This window comes from Pecten maximus, chromosome 6 (assembly GCF_902652985.1).
Source record: "Pecten maximus chromosome 6, xPecMax1.1, whole genome shotgun sequence".
Classification (NCBI taxonomy): domain Eukaryota; kingdom Metazoa; phylum Mollusca; class Bivalvia; order Pectinida; family Pectinidae; genus Pecten; species Pecten maximus.
The window spans coordinates 18247058-18266406 of NC_047020.1; the positions used below are offsets into that span (position 1 = coordinate 18247058).

Below are 19349 nucleotides of genomic sequence, written 5' to 3' on the forward strand. Positions count from 1 at the left end.
ACTTTACTCTCATTCGACCAATATTTGACTACGGTGGTATCGTTTGAGACTGTCTTACTAAAGCTAAATCGCAGTTGTTTGGAATAATTAGAAGCAGCAGGCAATATCACTGGTGGCACTGGACTAACCGGAAGAGTTAAACTAAATGTTGAAACAGGCTGGCTTTCCCTCGAGGAAAAACGAAAGCAGCACAAACTTATTTTATTCCACAAAATGGTTCATGGTCTTGCTCCTCAATATCTTCTCACTATTTTTCCTCAGTGGAATAGGAATTACCACAACCATGATACTCGCGCGGGTAGTAATATCCGTTCTCCAGTTTGTGACATTAGTATCTGGAACACCTAGCCAATTTTCATTAAAAATGACCCTTCAATTTATAAACTTAAAACCTGTCTACGCACTCCCACTAAAAAAATCCAACATTTTACTTTAATGGCACTCGACTGGGGAAATTCATCACGCTAGGTTAATAATGGAATCATGTTTCCTAGAGTTATATCTATTCCAAAGAAACCTTATTGATAATCCTCAAAGTTTATACATGCAAGCGAATGAAATATACGAACATTATCTATTACATTGTTGTCTATTTTCTCAACTACGTACTCGGACATAAAACAAAAACAACTACCCGCTTTCAATATATTTACTCTTGTTCGGGAACGACGAGCTTTGAAATGATGATATTTTTTACAATATTACATTATCCTCTCCAACAGAATAGAATAATCACTAAACGTCTAACTTCTGGCTTTGAAATGATGATATTTTTTACAATATGCATTATACTCTCCAACATAATTGAATAATCACTTAACGTCTAACTCCCCCCCCCCCCCCCCCCCCCCCCCCCCCCCCCCCCCCCCCCCCCCCCCCACCACCACCACCACCACACACACACACACACACTCCCTTTTACTCAATTTGTTCTTTAAACCCACTCAAATAACGTTTACAAGTAAATTACTGTAACAATATGTGTATGTGTCTTTCAGTAATGGAGCCGTTAAGTTATGTCCAAATTAGATTAGATAATATCAGGAAACGGATATCTATAAGATACTACAACTTGTTACCGGACCCTATTTTATTTACTGTACTCTGTGTTGTTATTAACTTAATGTTAAATTATGAATGAAATAAAGTATATATTAATGTAGTAATTACTACATTAGATGTTACGACTGACTGAACGTAGAAGTGTGTCTTCTTTCATCTCCTGTGTTTTGTCTTTTGTTGTCTTAAGTTCGATAGCTTCATTAACGACCAAGACTAATATAAAAAAAAAATATTAACAAACAATGGAAATTTAATCCACAGTATTTATTAACAACTTCAATTGACGATTGGGGTATCCCACAAAATGTATGATACTTATACTTTGTGCGGTTGGGTAGATAGGTCTCTTATATGTTGCACAAACTTGTCTGATATTTCGCATTAGACTATGCTCTGATTAGGAAATAATGCTGGCATTTCATACTAATCATCATTCAATAAAGAGACATGTCAACACGGATGGAAAATATGTGCTTTCTTATTCATTTATGTCATTGCTGAGCTTCAGTAAGGTTACGTCAAGTACCATCTGGTGGCTTTGGTATGTTCTTCCTAGCATGGGCGGAAGCTCAAACCCCAATGCTCGAACGGCAGTGTCAAGGGAGATGTAATAAAAGCATGTACGTCTTTTCGATGTTTATGTAATATTCATAAATATACATATGATTTATTATAGGTTCTATAACCTCGATGTTCCAGTCATGTTTAATGTCCATTGTTAACCTACACTATGTAGCTCGATCGTGTATGTTCTTCTCAATGAATTTTAAAAGAGAACATTTGATACAACATCCGTTAATCCAGAAACAGGATCATTATTTTTGTGTTTGTTTAGGAAGAATTTGCATCATTGGGAAATTGATTGGGTCATTTGGAAACATCTTCAGTGGCGTATTAACATATTATTGATGGTGCAACCTGAAAAAGATGTCGTAACTTCATTTACGTAAACACTGCAGATAAAGATAGGGAACATTAGCTTAGTACGTTGTGCGATTTCAATAGCTTCAATAATGTATAATATATTAAGGAAAGAAGCAGTTGTAATTGTCACAGGTAATAAAGATTCAACGTATAAATCAATGTTTACAGTCACTCATTTTGAGTTGCCGGTTAGATTGTCTTCCTTGACTACATTCTTTACAAAACGATATGCACGATAGGGAAATGATAACTATTTCTTTTTTAGTCCCTGACAAACACCCTTACGAAGTAAATTCCCGTTTTGATTACAAAGCAAAGCTGGCCAGACTAAAAAATCCACATTCGTCCCTCCACATGTGTAGAATCTGAAGTAGTCCTGTTCAAAATGGTCGTTTAATTTCACATCTTTGTAGAGAAAGAGTGGAGGGTTCTGGGTACACATTAACCAGCACAGTTCTACACACTTCTGGATGTACAGTTTTAGGTTAGGGCCTACTTCCTTTGGATTTTGGTTTATCCTGGAGAGTTCAGAAGCGAAGAATCTCTGCAGAAATTACGAATTACATGTTAATACAAAAAAATAACAAACCCGAGGTAACAAATATGTTTTAAATGGAATAGATATAAACCCCACAAGGCGTCTCATAGTATTTTAAACATTTAACGCATTATTTTGCGTGTTTTTTATAAGTCTTCCTTTCAAACATCTCCGATTACAGATCTTTACAAGAAAAATTAAAATAACTTTTTGCTCTCCGCTTTACATTACTTTTTCCACGTCCTGTTTACAAATGTTTTTTCGTTAGCAATTTAGACTAAAGGGTATAAATACCTCGATGACACCTTCAGCTGAGATATTGCCCGTCAATTTTCTCACATTGCGTAAATCTTTGATTAAAATTGCAGGAATCTGCGGTTCTTGCTAGAAATAAAAATGTGTTAATATTAAGACCAGAATTCAAATGTCGCCAAAATGATAAAGAGCATTTCGATATTCATATGATTTTGTTTGATTGGTGCTGAATGTTACAGAGTCGTACTTACATCTGTAGATTGTTGGCACACTGCGCCCAGTATTTGTCTCCATTGTGTATCAGCCTGTATCCTGCAGTATTCGTTTATAACCTGTTGACAATTGAAATCAGACTTACAAGGCAATTGGCGTTACTGATATTGATGTAAATCATTATAGGTCGTTCTACATTGATAGAATCTATATTTTACGTGGTTTATATAACTTACACAAAGTATGTCTAAAAGAAAAGCAATGACTTCTTTGTCCTTCAATTTTGTTGTCTTTTGTTTGCTATCCGTCACTTCATCAAATGCTTCTGTCCATTCGTTATCGTACAATTCACTGAACTTCTCAGCAAGATTGGTCGGACGGTTGGGATCGCTTAGGTCGGTGATGTCATGGTTACCATCTGTTAACCTCGCTTCTGCTTGTTTGCTGATCCTTAAAGCATTGAAATATTACTATTCCTTTAATATGTTAAGAATTTCTGGTAAAAAAATTTAATGAAAACAGATAAAGATTGAACGATGGAACTTTAAATACAGTACAAAGTTTTCTTTCTTTATTTCAATTTGTTTTTGTTTCATCTGAGACATTGAATGCTACAAATACAAAATTTAGGAGATTGATAAAGCAACATATTCATTTTAATTTAAAGTGTCATTTTAATGCATACCTTTAAAGTTATAAAATATCAAAAAAAAAACATTAGTCTTTCTTACTTCTGATAGATTTATCTAATTTCAAACTGAAACTATAACTTGTCTCCTTAATTTCCCAATCGACTATGATAGGGTATTCAGAAATATATACATGATGTTAATGATAACAGAATAGACTCATATAGAATATATGTATTGATCACATTAGATACCCATATAAAATTAGTATGTAAGTAATTAATTGACTGTATACCTGTTTAGCAGATTGCCATTCTGTGTTTTCAGGTCCTCGATTGCCTTAGATCTGCTTGAAATACCTTCATTCAGCTTACCGATTTCTGCATCTTTTGATAACATCTCAGTCTCGAAGCTGTGACAGATTTCATATAAAACGGCTCATTAGTTATATTATGTATGATATAACTTAACAGATTAAGAGTTTAAGAGTAACTTGCAAATTATTATTCTATAGAATATTCTATACAGAGGAAAAGGAAAACACGAGTTTTTCTTGCTTTATTATTTAACTGAGACGTGACTGACACAAGAACGTGCAATTCAGAAATATATATAAATTTGTCAATGTAATAGCTATAACCATACCAAATATTAATCTAATCATACCAGATCTCTGACGATGTAATCAGTAAATTCATACCAGATATCTGACGATGTAATTAGTAAAGTCATACCAGATATCTGACGTTGTAATTAGTAATGTCATACCAGATATCTGACGGTGTAATTAGAAAATTCATACCAGATATCTGACGATGTAATTAGTATAATCATACCAAATATCTGACGATATAATTACTAAATTCATACCAGATATCTGACGATGTTATTAGTATAATCATACCAGATATCTGACAATGTAATTAGTTTAATCATACCAGATATCTGACGTTGTAATTAGTAATGTCATACCAGATATCTGACGATGTAATTAGTAAAGTCATACCAGATATCTGACAATGTAATTAGTAAAGTCATACCAGATATCTGACGATGTAATTAGCAAAGTTATACCAGATATCTGACGATGTAATTAGTAAAATCATACCAGATATCTGACGATGTAATTAGTAAAATCATACCAGATATCTGACGATGTAATTAGTAAAATCATACCAGATATCTGACGATGTAATTAGTAAAGTTATACCAGAAAGCTGACGATGTAATTTGTAAAATCATACCAGATATCTGACGATGTAATTAGTAAAATCATACCAGATATCTGACGATGTAATTAGTAAAATCATACCAGATATCTGACGATGTAATTAGTAAAATCATACCAGATATCTGACGATGTAATTAGTAAAGTTATACCAGAAAGCTGACGATGTAATTTGTAAAATCATACCAGATATCTGACGATGTAATTAGTTATGTCATACTAGACATCTGACGATGTAATTAGTAATGTCATACCAGATATCTGACGATGTTATTAGTAAAGTCATACCAGATATCTGACGATGTTATTAGTAAAGTCATACCAGATATCTGACGATGTAATTAGCAAAGTTATACCAGATAGCTGACGATGTAATTAGTAAAATCATACCAGATATCTGACGATGTAATTAGTAATGTCATACCAGATATCTGACGATGTTATTAGTAAAGTTATACCAGATATCTGACAATGTATAACGCATTAGTCATAATAAATTATTAAAGAACGCAGCTCAATATGAGATCGAGTCTTGGAATGACCGCGAATCAGACTAGTACAACATTACTAGTTATAATGATTTATCATAGTAATGTAATAGTATACTGTGTGTTTGATTGGTGGTATTCTGTTCTTCTTTGAATATGAACAGTATTGTTAATTCGCTGATTAGTCGGTACATGGAACATACATACATTTTTAGACGGTGTCACATTGATATGGAGAATATCTCACTTTACTAGCTATTTAATATAAAGTATAACACTTGTTAATTGTTACTGGGTATGCATTTGTGACCTTTCATAGCTGACATGTTAACACACAGACCTTTCGGAAAGTGATTCTTTCTCGTGTACCACATGCTGTAATCTCTTCTGTCTATTCGCAAGTTCTTCTTTCAGTTGATGGATACTATGAAACAGTAATATACGTATTATTTACATGTTGACATTAACATATACTTCATATATACGAAGCATAACTCTTGTGTTTCAAGAAACACCCAGTACTACATTGTGAAAAATGGCTGGATTTGATGTGACAATAGACATTAAAACTCAAAGTTTTTATAGGGAGGCAATTTCAGACTCTATAGAATTATGAATTGACCACATTTTACACTATATAATTGGCTTTATTGAAGGGAAATAATAGTTATAGAGTAAACTCCTTTGATATAATTTACGTTTGCTGTAGATTTTGTCTCTCCCGAGTAGTCGCTGCAGCGTCCTCCATATTTTGTTTCAGTTGCAATAAAGCCGCCATTCCTTGTTCTTGTCTGAGGAGAGAAGTATGTAGAATTTTTTTAATGAATATCTCAAAACGTTTTGAGAAATACACATCAATATGTGCTTATTTTACAATACCACAAATACCATACATATATAAATATTCCGCGTGTATCAACATAACCGCTTTAAAGTCAACATCAAAATCAACTGTCTACCATGCTATTATGTATTATTGATTAATAGATAAGATGATTTTTACTTGAGCAGTAGCATGTCATTCTGTTGTTTCAGATCCTCTATTTCGTGATCTCTACTTGACATGTTTTCCTTCAGCATTCTCATGTCATCATCTTTTGACAGCATCTCTGCCTCAAATCTATTCAATTTGATTGGTTTATTATCACTTCCCAACTTCATACAAGATGTATAAATTCTGAATGTCTTAACAGTTTTTTTCTGATCAAAATATATTGATGGTTTAGCATTTGTGTCTAAATCTCCATGATATAGGAATTTGTCCAGGTTTCCGACCTTTCATATTTACAAAATTAACTAGACACATGTATGTTCTTGTGCTTGTTACTTTCAAAAGACATGTACACACGTAAAATACGTTAAGAGATACCAGAGAGTTTACAGTGGCTCTACAAAGATATATTTACAACAACCACAGTACAACGTAAATTCAGGTAATCTCGATTGCAAAGTTTCTGTGGCAAACTTATTGATGCTAACAGGAAGTGGAATTTGATGACGTCGCGCACTATTTGAAAACATGTGAAAACGAATAAAAATGATTGTTTAAAGGAATAACACACGTTTACCAATGCCATCACAGATTTCATAATGTTACAATGTTTAACAGAAGCTAAAGACATCAGACGTTATATAAAAAAAGATTCAGAGAACAATATGGCTTTTGTAATATACATAAGAGTTTGTATATTGGAACAATATGCCTTTTTGTAATATACATAAGAGTTTGTATATGTTCCATATATTTTAAAATGTACATTTTTCTATACGCCTGTCTGGTTTTGTAGGAATATGTTTTACATAAATACACTACATACTTTGCATGGTCCTGTTCTATTTGTTGACATTTGACATCGATCTCAGTTCTTTCCTGCTGCAGACGGTGGATGTCTTCCTTTAGGCCAGATATCTCGTCACATTGTCTTATAAAAAGGAAATACATTTAATGGATTTAATTAATGAAAAATTCGATTACTATGCATCATATCCAGTTTACTTAATGAAATAATATGAAAAAACAATCAGTCGGTTGTGAAAGAAAATCATTGGTATTTAAATTACCGGTTGATACGAGGAACCTTTGCGATTGTCGCGTTCAAAAATCTTCTCGATGATGTAAAACAACGACGGTCATAATTCTTAAAGTTGTGCATGTTTTACTATATAAAGTATATCGTTAATGGCTTTATCTATCGGCAGGACCATCTGAGCTGCAGTAGACAAATCTATATATTTCACTTAGTCTTTATCAAACTTTTATTCAATATCGACATTTTATGATATATAATTCTTGGTATAATTAATGCTTTGATCTGCTAGTCGCTTACTAAATGGAAAATCACTTACCCTAAATAATCATTAAAGAAAATCTCCATTTGTTTCCAGATTTTGTGAGGGATTTCCAGCAGGGAGTCTCTGTTGGTACTGGATGATTCACACTTTAGTTGGACTGCAATTCCGGACTTGATAGAATTCGCTGATGCTGAAATCCAAGATTCCATGTCGCGTATTTCCTTCTGACACTCCATCAGTTCTTGTATTTTCCTATTTGTAATAGACATTTATTGGTGAATATATTTTCTTCTGACACTCCATCAGCGCTTTTAGTTTCCTATATATAATAGATATGTATTGGTGTATATATTTCCTTCTGACATTCCATCAGCTCTTGTAATTTACTTTATATAACAGACATGTATTGGTGTATATAATGCGTATATATTTCCTCATCATATGACGGAATTATTGTTTTCATAATACTCACCTCTCCTGGAATATATCACTATAATTCAAATTTTTAATCTTCGTATAAAGATAATGATTATTAATGAATATAATAGGTGTATATAATGCGTATATATTTCCTCATTAGATGACGGAATTATTGTTTTCGTAATACTCATCTCTCCTGGAATATATCACTATAATTCAAATTTTTAATTTTCGTATAAAGATAATGATTAGATTTTGCAGATTTCCTTCAATACCGAAGATAGTTCGTGTATCTACGCTTAGTCACTTACGGGAAAATATGTTTTATCTCGCTCAGAGCCTGACTCGTGGATTTTATCACGTCGGATGCTGAAGTTTTGGTGCAATCCTCAAGCGCCTCAGCTTTTAGCGCTGACTTCTTTGCTTTACCTTTTCCTTTTTTCTTCTTCTGTGACGCATTCGTTAGTTCATGCCATTGGATTTTGAAACTATCAATCATACTTGAGACTGGTGCAGCCACAGCGTGAAGCTCTAAGGTATGGCCCGTTAGACAGGTTATTTCTCTTCCCTTTACTTTGCAATCATGTTTAAGAGTTCTGCGATAAGAAATTCAGTACTTTAGCTGTAAATATTATATACAATAAAACTATCTGGTGTGGTATAATCAACAACAACAAAATGACCTCATGTGTGTGTTATATAGCCACCGTATGTTCATGCAAAAATAAGTAGCAATTTATAAAATGCTATGGCACATATTTGATAAAAGGACAGAATTGTCGTATTGCCATTAATAATTAAATTTATGTTTCCGCTATACTTGGGATCAATCCGGGTGTGTTAGTCTAATGGCCTACTGTTTGGGTAGGCTGCAGCTAGTATCTCAACAGAGTGACATTATCATCTTCTAGGAAATATATTCCCTGTGTCAATATATGCTGATTCATTTGTACAGTATTAATGATATACCAGATAATAAAAATATTGACGCATCTTTATATGAATACTCACTCAATATTGTCTTCACATCGTTTTAACGATTCCTTAATGCAGACAGACAACTTGTCGCCTGGGGTAATTCCGTCTTCTTTTTGTCTAACTTTTGTTTTCTTCCCCTTCCTGGTCGTTGAGAGGGAATCCTCTAATTCTATACACTGGTCAAGTAGCGTCTGCAATGTAATGCTACTCCCCCTGTGACAGTGTAGAGAAATAGTAGTGAATAACGACAAAATAACGAAAACGCAATGAAGTTCTGATGTTAACTAAAGGAGAGAGTCAAATATGTTATTATCAACTGATGAAACTACATAATGTAAAACCACAAGGGAAAATAAAAAGAATCACACCGAGTGCTCAATAATTATAGTGTACCTTCTGCTGTATATTGTACTAGCAATTACATAATGAACATTATCCTTAAAAAAATACTAAAACGTTTGGGTTTTTTTAATTAATGTTTCGGTATTTTTATTTGGATGATATAAAACATTTAATAACTGAATAAATAATACAATTTAACATTTTATTCTTTTCGAATACAATGCTTTATTAAGTAAGATATTACACTTTTGTGAATTTTGCTTTGAACACGATTTCAATTCGTATTTAATATATTTTCAGAATATACAATAACTTGCCTTTTTTCCTCTTCCAGAATAGACATCCTTTTCTTTTCCCTGAATAAGTTAATACGAATTTCATATGTTACAATGTCTTTGAAATCTAATCAAATATTAAATTCCTTGTTTCAAAGTTCTTTAATTAACAACGAGCCAATCTATTAAGATTTTGGTATTATCAATATCAAAAAATTTGGTATATTTTTAATAACAAAGTATAAATGTATTTTGTTTACTAAAAATTGAAGTAGCTCTTGTAAGAAGATGCTTATAATCAAAATTACTTACAATTCAAGTTCATTAGTGAGTTTTTCGATCACCTCTGCAACCCTGTTTAATTGAGAACGAGAAAAAACATGTATTCGTCATCATTTTTCACTTATGTATATTTTGGAATTCATGTATTTTCTTTATACTATATAACAGCTTATGTCCTCATATTTTTGTATGATTTTAAGATGTCGCTTTTGTAGTGTATGAACATTCCGTTTTTGTGTGGTGTTAAGATTCTTGATGCACTTGATCCCTTTGTTTTCGCGGCTACATTATGCATCAATGTTTAACTACTAGAGTACATCCAATTACAGCCCACAAACAATAACAAGATTAAAATGATAATATATTTAAATAGAATAATAATATAGAAAGTTTGTTATTAATGCAAAATCTTGTTTTAAAGGGGGGGGGGGGGGGGGGGATAAATAATTTAAAAAAATAGATGCATCAACGGATTTTTTTTTTACCTGCCAAAAATCTAGAATATCCTTGATTTAATTACATATGACTATGATTTAATGTAATTTATACTTTCATTTATAGGATCAACTAACTTTGAGATGGGCATTTCCGATGTTGCTTTTTCTTGAACCGTTGTATCGCTGGTGAATACGGGGTAACTCGCTGTCCCGCTGATGTATCCTAAATCACTGAGATCTACGAGCTGGGGTTGCCGGTACTTTAACAAATAGCTAGGCTGTTGAAAGTAACACATTATTATTTTAACAAGCTTTAATTGTGAATAACATATAACAGCATGAGGGAGGATATTAGGCATAAAATTGATTTACTACAGGTGAGTGTTTTGCATTTGAAAATATAATACATTAATATTGTCAGGTGAGAACTTTAAAATGAACATGACACGTGATTCGCACAATCTACGTTATGTAAGAAATACTACAAAGGGAACATAAGTAACATGTGATTAAACGATTAAATTACTTTAACTTGCTGGCAACTTTTGCTAGACACTGTCACAAGACTGGATGTTTAAACCATACCACGTATGACAATGCAACTGCGACGTAATATTGGTTTTTGTTTTCTAAAAAAGAAATGTTTAAAAGTATTGTTTTTACGCAAATACTTACATTACATAAATTTGATTTCGTTTTCCCATACTCAGCATGTACTTTCTTCCATCTTTTGTCCAGATTTTTGAAAAATGGTTTAATATTTTCCAAATTCTCCCGTCTATTCAGATACTAACAAATAAAAAAAAACTCAAATTAAGAAGTTGCTAAATGTATTAAATAGGAAATACATATCTTTGTTCTTTACAAAATATGAAATATGTTCATATCTTCCGCCATCCTTATTTGAAAGAAAAAGAGCATTACATGTGACAGTTATTCTGTCTGTTGCCTCTACATACTTGTATTTCTATATATATATATATATATATATATAGTAAACGACAGTCCAAGGCATTGTGTTTTGCACAACCGGTGTCACTGTTTAGATTCTCAAGTGCATAGTAACAACAGTTCATTGTGTGACGTCATAGATCGTTCATCAATACTTAACCAAACCAAACCAAACTGCCAAATATGAAAAATATTTTTTTTTTTTGTATGAAATTTGCCAGCACTGATCATGATCTGGGGAGATATTACGAAATTATGAAATTATTATTCAATTTCAATTAGCATCAGTTATCATACCCTTTCGATGCATTTACAAATGCCAGCAAAGTCCTCCTTGGAGGATTCCCACACTTTAGCCTCTGTCAAAACTTCTTTAAGAGTTTTTACAGTGTACACGTGCTGGTGTCCAGGTAGTTGTTGAGCCATGTTTAGTCTTTTCCGCTGTCACCTTCAATTGGATATAGGTAATACAAATTAGCACTAATGATTGAAACAGCAACTTTTTATGGGTTTTCTTTTTAAAGCGTCTGTAAAAAAGGACTGTCCTTCTACAGATATCGCTGTATAGGGAAAATACTGCCGTCACGCATTATATTGATTTCCCATTTCAGCTGTATCTCATTATATATGATGTTAACTAACTGTTATTTAGTATGAACAATAATGTTTCGAACTTTTATTCCAATTTCCCGCGTTATAACCCGGTTTCTGATCAGAGTCATTCAAACGCTTAGGTGCGTGTTCGCCTGTAGTAAATAAAATTACAGAGAGTGATTTGGTATCTCTGTATGTAATCATGTGATGGTTAAAAATATAGTAACCTAAAGACAAACCTGCATTTAAACAGGCACAATTATATATAAGGCATTGTATTATCACATCACCTCCTATTTCAGTATTTTGTAGTAATATGTATATCAATGACAAGTATGTCCTATTTATAGACTTTTTATCATGTGTAGCATGCCGAAGTGTTGTGCCGCGGTGTCAATTGTGCTTCAATAGCAGTAGTGAAGTAACACAATCTTTAGCAAAATAGAAAGGTAATATTTGAAAGAATACCTTACCTTTTCACACTTCTAAATTGTGCTGGTGCACTCAGATGTAATATACATCCGGGGTCCAAAGGCGAGGTAAATACTTGGAAAATGTTTATTTTTAGACTTCACGGTATTCACCGAAAGATAGATATTAGTAGGATACGGTAGGTAAACACGTAAACATTGGGTGTAAATGGTGTTATAGTCTAATTGGATGTTACATGGCAGACGCTATATACTTTGTCTTTAATATAATCATACACACAGTATGTAGACACGGTTGTTAGTTTTTATTTTCATAGTATGGAACCCAGAGAGTAACATCTTACAACCTTCGATTCGTGATTGGGTATTCGTATATATATATCTCTTATCTCTATGGAATGTATATGCATTATACTTGAATGACTACACTTGTATATTGAATAAAAAGCAGATTTAACAGATACTGATTGTTTTATATCATTATTGTTTTACTCGATAATTAGACATTAGAACAAAAATAAGGTAAGACAAATCTTATTAGTTTTTTTGTTTTTTTATCTCAATGATACCATTAAAATGAAACATACCAGTATTGATGTTGTTTACCTTATGTATCACTGTTTACATACATTGACAATATATCAAAGTTACCGGATGTTACATTAATGGTGCATTATCAAAATACTTTCGGACATAATATTTCCGTATTAGACAAAACTACGTTATAAAACTATGCATATAACCCATGACAGAAAGTGTCTTTTCCACGTGTATACAAGCATTATGATATAATAAACAGTTTGCAAAATGTAATTTGTGATGAGGTGGAAGATGTCCTTACTGGACCTTCCTTCACCGATATGTAATGTATATGTACTCGTACCTACTGGCTAAAGGGTTGTTAAATATTTAATCAAATATTTTAGTAACTGTTTTGAGAATTTGTTTAATATTTCAATAACTGTTTTGAGGGTTTGTTTAATATTACAATAACGGTTTTGAGGGTTTGTTTGATATTACAATAACTGTTTTGAGGGTTTGTTTAATATTACAATAACTGTTTTGAGGTTTTGGTTAATGTTTCAATAACGGTTTTGAGGGTTTGTTTGATATTTCAATAACTATTTTGAGGGTTTGTTTAATATTTCAATTACTATTTTGAGGGTTTGTTTAATATTTCAATAACTGTTTTGAGGGTTTGTTTGATATTTCAATAACTATTTTGAGGGTTTGTTTAATATTACAATAACTGTTTTGAGGGTTTGGTTAATGTTTCAATAACGGTTTTGAGGGTTTGTTTGATATTTCAATAACTATTTTGAGGGTTTGTTTAATATTTCAATAACTATTTTGAGGGTTTGTTTAATATTTCGATATCTTTTTTGAGGGTTTGTTTAATATTTTAATAACTGTTATGAGGGTTTGTGTAATATCTCAATAACTGCTTCGAGAGTTTGTTGAAATGTTTAAATCATTCACAGGAGCTTTCTTTATTAGTAACCAAAGCCATTAAACTTCTTACAACAATTTTACTTTTTTCTTCTAAGGTCTTTCCTAAAGATAAAAAAAATCACTAGAAAGATTAAACTACATGTGATGATGAGCTATTTACACATATGAGCCGGATGATATATCGGTATTTAATGTGCTATTATACACTGTTGATATGGGCGTTTCAATTTTATAATTTCCGCTTCATGTTAAATGTCCCTATATTGATACTTTGACATCTTTCCGGCTTTATTTGGTTTGTTCTATGAAACACTAATTGTATTTGATATTTCCGTTACACAAATGTGTATAAAGGTCCTTTACGCATCCGTTCACTGACCTATCTATTGGTTGCAGTCCGAAATTTATCGTTAACGTGTATAAAATAAAGGAATTTATTCAGATCAAAACGCATGCTTTACTGTTGTACTATGCATTTATCGGTAAGGGAATGAGAGTGTAAAAATATCAACTGTAAATCTGCTGATAAAAACTAATCAACTGGATCTAATCCTATCAAAGGTGAATATCACTAAGATGACTGGGTCATCTATAGTCATTGTATCATGTGTCAGCATACTTCCCTTACTTTTCCTCGCAACCTCCACAGATGATTTGTCTATAGTAGGCATGTTTTTTCGTGGAGTTTGGAATCACAATTTAAGTGGTGTTGTTGGCATTAGCTGAACGTATTCTAAGTAAGAAAGATGACATGGAAGAAACCCCAGTCACCTCCTGTCGATGAGCGAAAATACAGGCATGATAACAAAACAGTAATTATGACGCAAGTAGAATATGACCAGGTGTTCCGAGAGAGTAAGCGTGTCTGCTTCTTCGATTACAGCCGCCATACAAATCAAAGTCTAATCCCGGTTATATCACATTCTCAAAATAAATGATAACGGAACCACAAGGCGAGTCTATTAGGATCTAATGAGTCTAACTTCATATCACAAAATAAAAAGTTAATCAATTAAATTTCTTTATTCAATAACATTTTCGATATTTAACTTGGTTTTCTTTCCGTACGAAGTTGATTATATTAAAGAGCTTTTCAAAACAGGGTCCTTGTGAAGTCATTTTTTCATTATCTATCGGTATATTGAAGATGTGTTGTATTCAAATAAACAGTTTATTGAACACGTCTAGAATCTAAAATAAAGTACACTAATGTACAAACTTTTCAATATCAGCCGCTTATTTCATTTCAACACTTTCATTTACAAGAAAGTTTGAAGCAAATGGTATCGAATAGCAAGCAAAGCCGGCATAGATTTTCCCCGACTGTGTATTTATAGACATTGTGTAATAAGATATCAAATTTTGAAATGAGAGTCGTAAAATACTAACAATCCAGGGGAGATAACCCATGATACATATGTGTGTACATTAAACAATTCACACACATACATAATTCAAATACTGTATGCCTGGTAATTTTCGCCCCCGTTTAATGTTCGCCATTTTCGCCCTTTGATGATAGGGCGAATTTAAGATGACGGCGAAAATTTCAAGCTCAATTGCATGATTTACAAGCTATCGTACGTAGGCTACTTGTAGTCGGATCCAAAACATACCCTCGTACTTTCCAAGTGTGTTATATCCTATACAATTACAGGCAACACGTGTTATATATTTACACTTAGTTTATAAAATAGGTAATTGTTTTATTCCAATCTGTGCATGTGAAATAAAATCTAGATCTAAATATAGGCCTTGCAAATTTGCGATATCACGTGGAGTTAAATCGAAACCATCGGCTAAGACAGCGTACTAGGTTTAGTATATTTGATTTTAAACAAAAGCTTTAAATACTAAGTAACTTTCAAAATCCAAACATGTTTTAAAATTATGCACACAAATAGGTCTCTGCCATTGTGAAGGCTGATTTTATGACTACACCGTCGCTTGTGGCTTCAATTGATGACAAATGAACAAAAGAAAACACTGGTCAGTAGCCTTCTAATTAGTCACGGCACGGTGAACTTACCACTCATCGTGTTTGCTTAAAATCGACCAGGCATACCTAATAATATTTGAATCAATAAAGGCTAAAGTAAATCTGAACACAGGTAAACGTTGTATATTTCACACCTGATTACATTTCACACCTCAGCGGGATATGCGAAGAAAAGAAAATGGGGGAACTGGATAAATCCCGAGTGTTCCGAGTGCAATTGTATCGAGAATTCCGAACGGAATTTTCCGATTGTGGACGAGGAAAATACATTTCTTAAAAGTAGTTAAGGGCAAATTAAAACGGGGCGAATATCTTTTGTGTTGCTCAAGGGCGAAAATAACCTGAGGCGAAAAATACCAGGTATACAGTACAGCTATTTTTTATTATTAAGAAGACTGCATGTCACTCAGTTATTGATAGACATTGACCAAAAGTCCATGTGCAGATATGCACTGGGCATAGCTGTAAATACTGTACTGAACGTTACTGTTATTATATCTAAAATTTGATTAAAAACATATTATTATTACTATCTTATAGATCAAAATGGATAAAATGAATGCTGTAAAACAAAACTGATTGAGTATCAACTAAACATGATCAACAGAAGACTTCAATATATCTTTAATGGAATCGAATAACAGAACGTTATCTTAGCAGAAAAGGATCTCATCAAGTAACACAAAATGAAATCAAAATCATAAAGTCGAGGTAGATTAGAAATTAAAACGCCTGGATTTACCAATACATAATTGCACGTCATGAAGTAACTGTCTTTTTGTAATTCAGACAAAATCAGTGTCAATATAGTTAGGATTTCCATGACTTCTAATGAAATAAAAAATAGAGAAAATGTAAGTTGATCATACATTCGAAACACAAGAAAATTATTGTAAACGTTTTGATATTCAAAAGAGTGGGCACAATATTGATTGTATAATGATCGTTTATAAACCATGTCCATCGGATATAACTTCTGGAACTTAAAATCAAGGACACTACAGACTCTTCGTCATCAGCTGTTTACCTCGATATCTGTCTACAACGTAACCAGCAGGGACAACGTATAACTCAATTTCCCTTTATTGTTAATTTTACATTTATAGATAGTAATACTCATTCTTCCTATATCAGCGTTGTTAACATATCCAACTTGACAAGATAATCAAAAACTTGTTCCCACAATCACGATTGACCAAGATGAAGGCTGATGATGACATTGGTCGACATCATGATCTCATTTGGAATATTTCTTTATCTTTGTTTGGGACGAAGTGAAATGTATCGTTGTTGTCGTTTACTAAACAGAAGTCACTTAACACTCAGAAACGTCAGGTTATATTATCATTGTACCTGTACCTTTCCACGGGTCTGCATGCAAATTTCATATTTGTCTTATTGTTTTGCTCTGGTTTTATTGATCCCGTAATATTGGACATGACTATATTTTTTAAAGGCGTCCAAAACCAAAAAAAAATATTTATAAAATGGGGCTTTTAGCTACGTGACGAAAAGAAAAGAATGTTTCCTTGTTGGGGCAGGATCGGGTCCATGCTTGGATCATCAATGTTCATGACTTTGGCAATGCATTTCAGTGAAATCAAATAATGATCTATCTGCCTAATTCACTAACTATTGTGGTTTTCTTCGTAATACGAAAGGGGTAACTTTTATCTAACACAAGCATTCGCTGAAATGTTTTATTTACTGTGTATACGAATAGCCGAATATTAATATATTTGTGTAAGCCTGGATCAGGTTCAGAGACTGAAGCTTGTTTATTACAAAAAGTTGAATAGCAAAGACAACAAAAATTATATTGTTGTTAAAAAGTCATTTATAGAATGACTGATGAACTTTTGCGAGTCCACAATATATCATTATTCAACATGAATAATGTTTGATGTTATGCGAAAAACAGAGTGTATTTACTGAATATAATGATGTAGGAACAGAGATGGGGTACAAATGAGGGCACCGATGATGAGCATAAGATAAATGCAATGGACATTCAGTACATGTAGATCAATGTTCATCATCAACCCATCCAAAGATATATATATATGGTCAGGACACGAGTCAAAAAGTTGTCAACCTTCGTCGTCAGTTGTGTTGCTAAATAAAAAATATATATATCAAACTTTTTTTTTATTTCAGTTCATTTTTTTAAGCTTCCTTTTTAAAATGTCTTCTTTATTTGGTTGATTTGACAATGTCTTTCGATCTACTGCATTATAAATGTATGCCTCCCGTCGATATCAAGAAAACACTGACGATATCCCAGCACACCACATTATTTAATTTAACATATTTAGGACCGATATGATACACTGCAGAATACCATTCTGTGTACGTTAAGTTGTTGTAATGACGTTTTCTGACCAGTATCATATTCTCATGATTGATTCCTTTGGCAAACGAATCAAGGTACACAAAAAGATAATTGAAAAAAAGGAATTAACGACGCGAAGCTAGTAATTCACACTTGGATCCTATATGAAATGGGCCCTGAAGGTCGGGCGTAAGAATTGTACCTGCTGCATCTATTGCATGATCGTAAGAGGCGGCTAAATTTGTGATCTTATCTTTTCTCCTTTCTGAACAACTTTCTTCTTCCTAATGTCTCCCTTGACAATGCCTCACCTTTGGCCTTTAGTTGAGCGTTCACCGTTGTGAGGAAGGCTTTGGGTTCTGTCCCCAAGCCCAGACATACCAGAGTCTTTAAAAATGGTAGTTGATACTCCTGCTTAGCATTCAGCATATTGGGAGTAGGAGGACTGGTTCGCCCGTTGTCAGTATAATGTGACCGGGTGGAGTGTCCTGCTGGGTGTCTTCAGCAGTATGCTCTAGTGAGGTAGCACTTTAAATTGCAAAAGTTCCGGCCTATTACAAGGAGACCTAACACGAACATACCGCAGCCTCCCATAACACACATACGCACTCACCACACGCATGCATGTCACACGCCCGGGAGGCCGTCCTTAAATGACCTTAGATATTAATAGGACGTTAAACAAAATAAACCAAACCAAACTATATGAAATAAGCTTATTTCTTATCTGGTTGTGGTTATGTTGACAAATATCCTTTTCAATGTGAGCCTGCAGATAAAGCTTTCCTGTTGACAATGGTTAAATTTAGGCAAAACAACTAGAAGTACCGGTCATCCGAGTTTTGAAAACCGCATCCCGGATGGATTGCGTCGTTTAGAAATGCCTATCTTGCTTTTCGAGATCAAGATGAAGTAGTGAAACAATAAGATTCAGAGAGGAAAAATCATCTGATATCATTTAAGAAAGAATTACTAATAGGAGGTAATCTCTAATAATTGCATATATTAGGTCTGTATATTTATTGACTCCATTAGTTTTTGCTCTATAACTTTTTTCATATATTAACCACGACGCGGGATATTTCTAATTGACAATTTGGTTATAAAACGCACCATTAATCCAATCTTTTATCATAAAGGGAGTAAGGTAAAAAATGAAAGTAAAAACTAAGTAAAAAGGAAGAAACTGTGATAAATAATCAGTTGATATCAAACATTTAATAATTA

General features: G+C 33.1%; 1 protein-coding gene across 3 annotated transcripts; it reads right to left on the bottom strand.

Moving 5' to 3' along the window:
* Positions 1-1565: 1565 nt before the first annotated feature.
* On the bottom strand, positions 1566-12445 carry LOC117329129 (kinesin-1 heavy chain-like). Of its 3 annotated transcripts, none has more exons than XM_033886872.1 (18): positions 12382-12445; positions 11612-11762; positions 11039-11152; positions 10499-10641; positions 9957-9998; positions 9687-9725; positions 9061-9240; positions 8361-8645; positions 7684-7881; positions 7155-7259; positions 6341-6457; positions 6036-6128; positions 5678-5761; positions 3917-4033; positions 3229-3442; positions 3031-3111; positions 2819-2908; positions 1566-2530 (listed from the first exon to the last, which is right to left on the bottom strand). In XM_033886872.1, exons 2-18 carry the CDS (start codon positions 11738-11740, stop codon positions 2237-2239), a joined length of 2325 nt encoding a protein of 774 aa, XP_033742763.1. In that variant the 5' UTR covers positions 11741-11762; positions 12382-12445; the 3' UTR covers positions 1566-2236. The 3 variants fall into 3 exon arrangements, with proteins under 3 accessions (XP_033742763.1, XP_033742764.1, XP_033742765.1); XM_033886874.1 differs by having other exon boundaries at positions 2231-2504; XM_033886873.1 differs by lacking the exon at positions 6341-6457.
* Positions 12446-19349: the final 6904 nt, after the last annotated feature.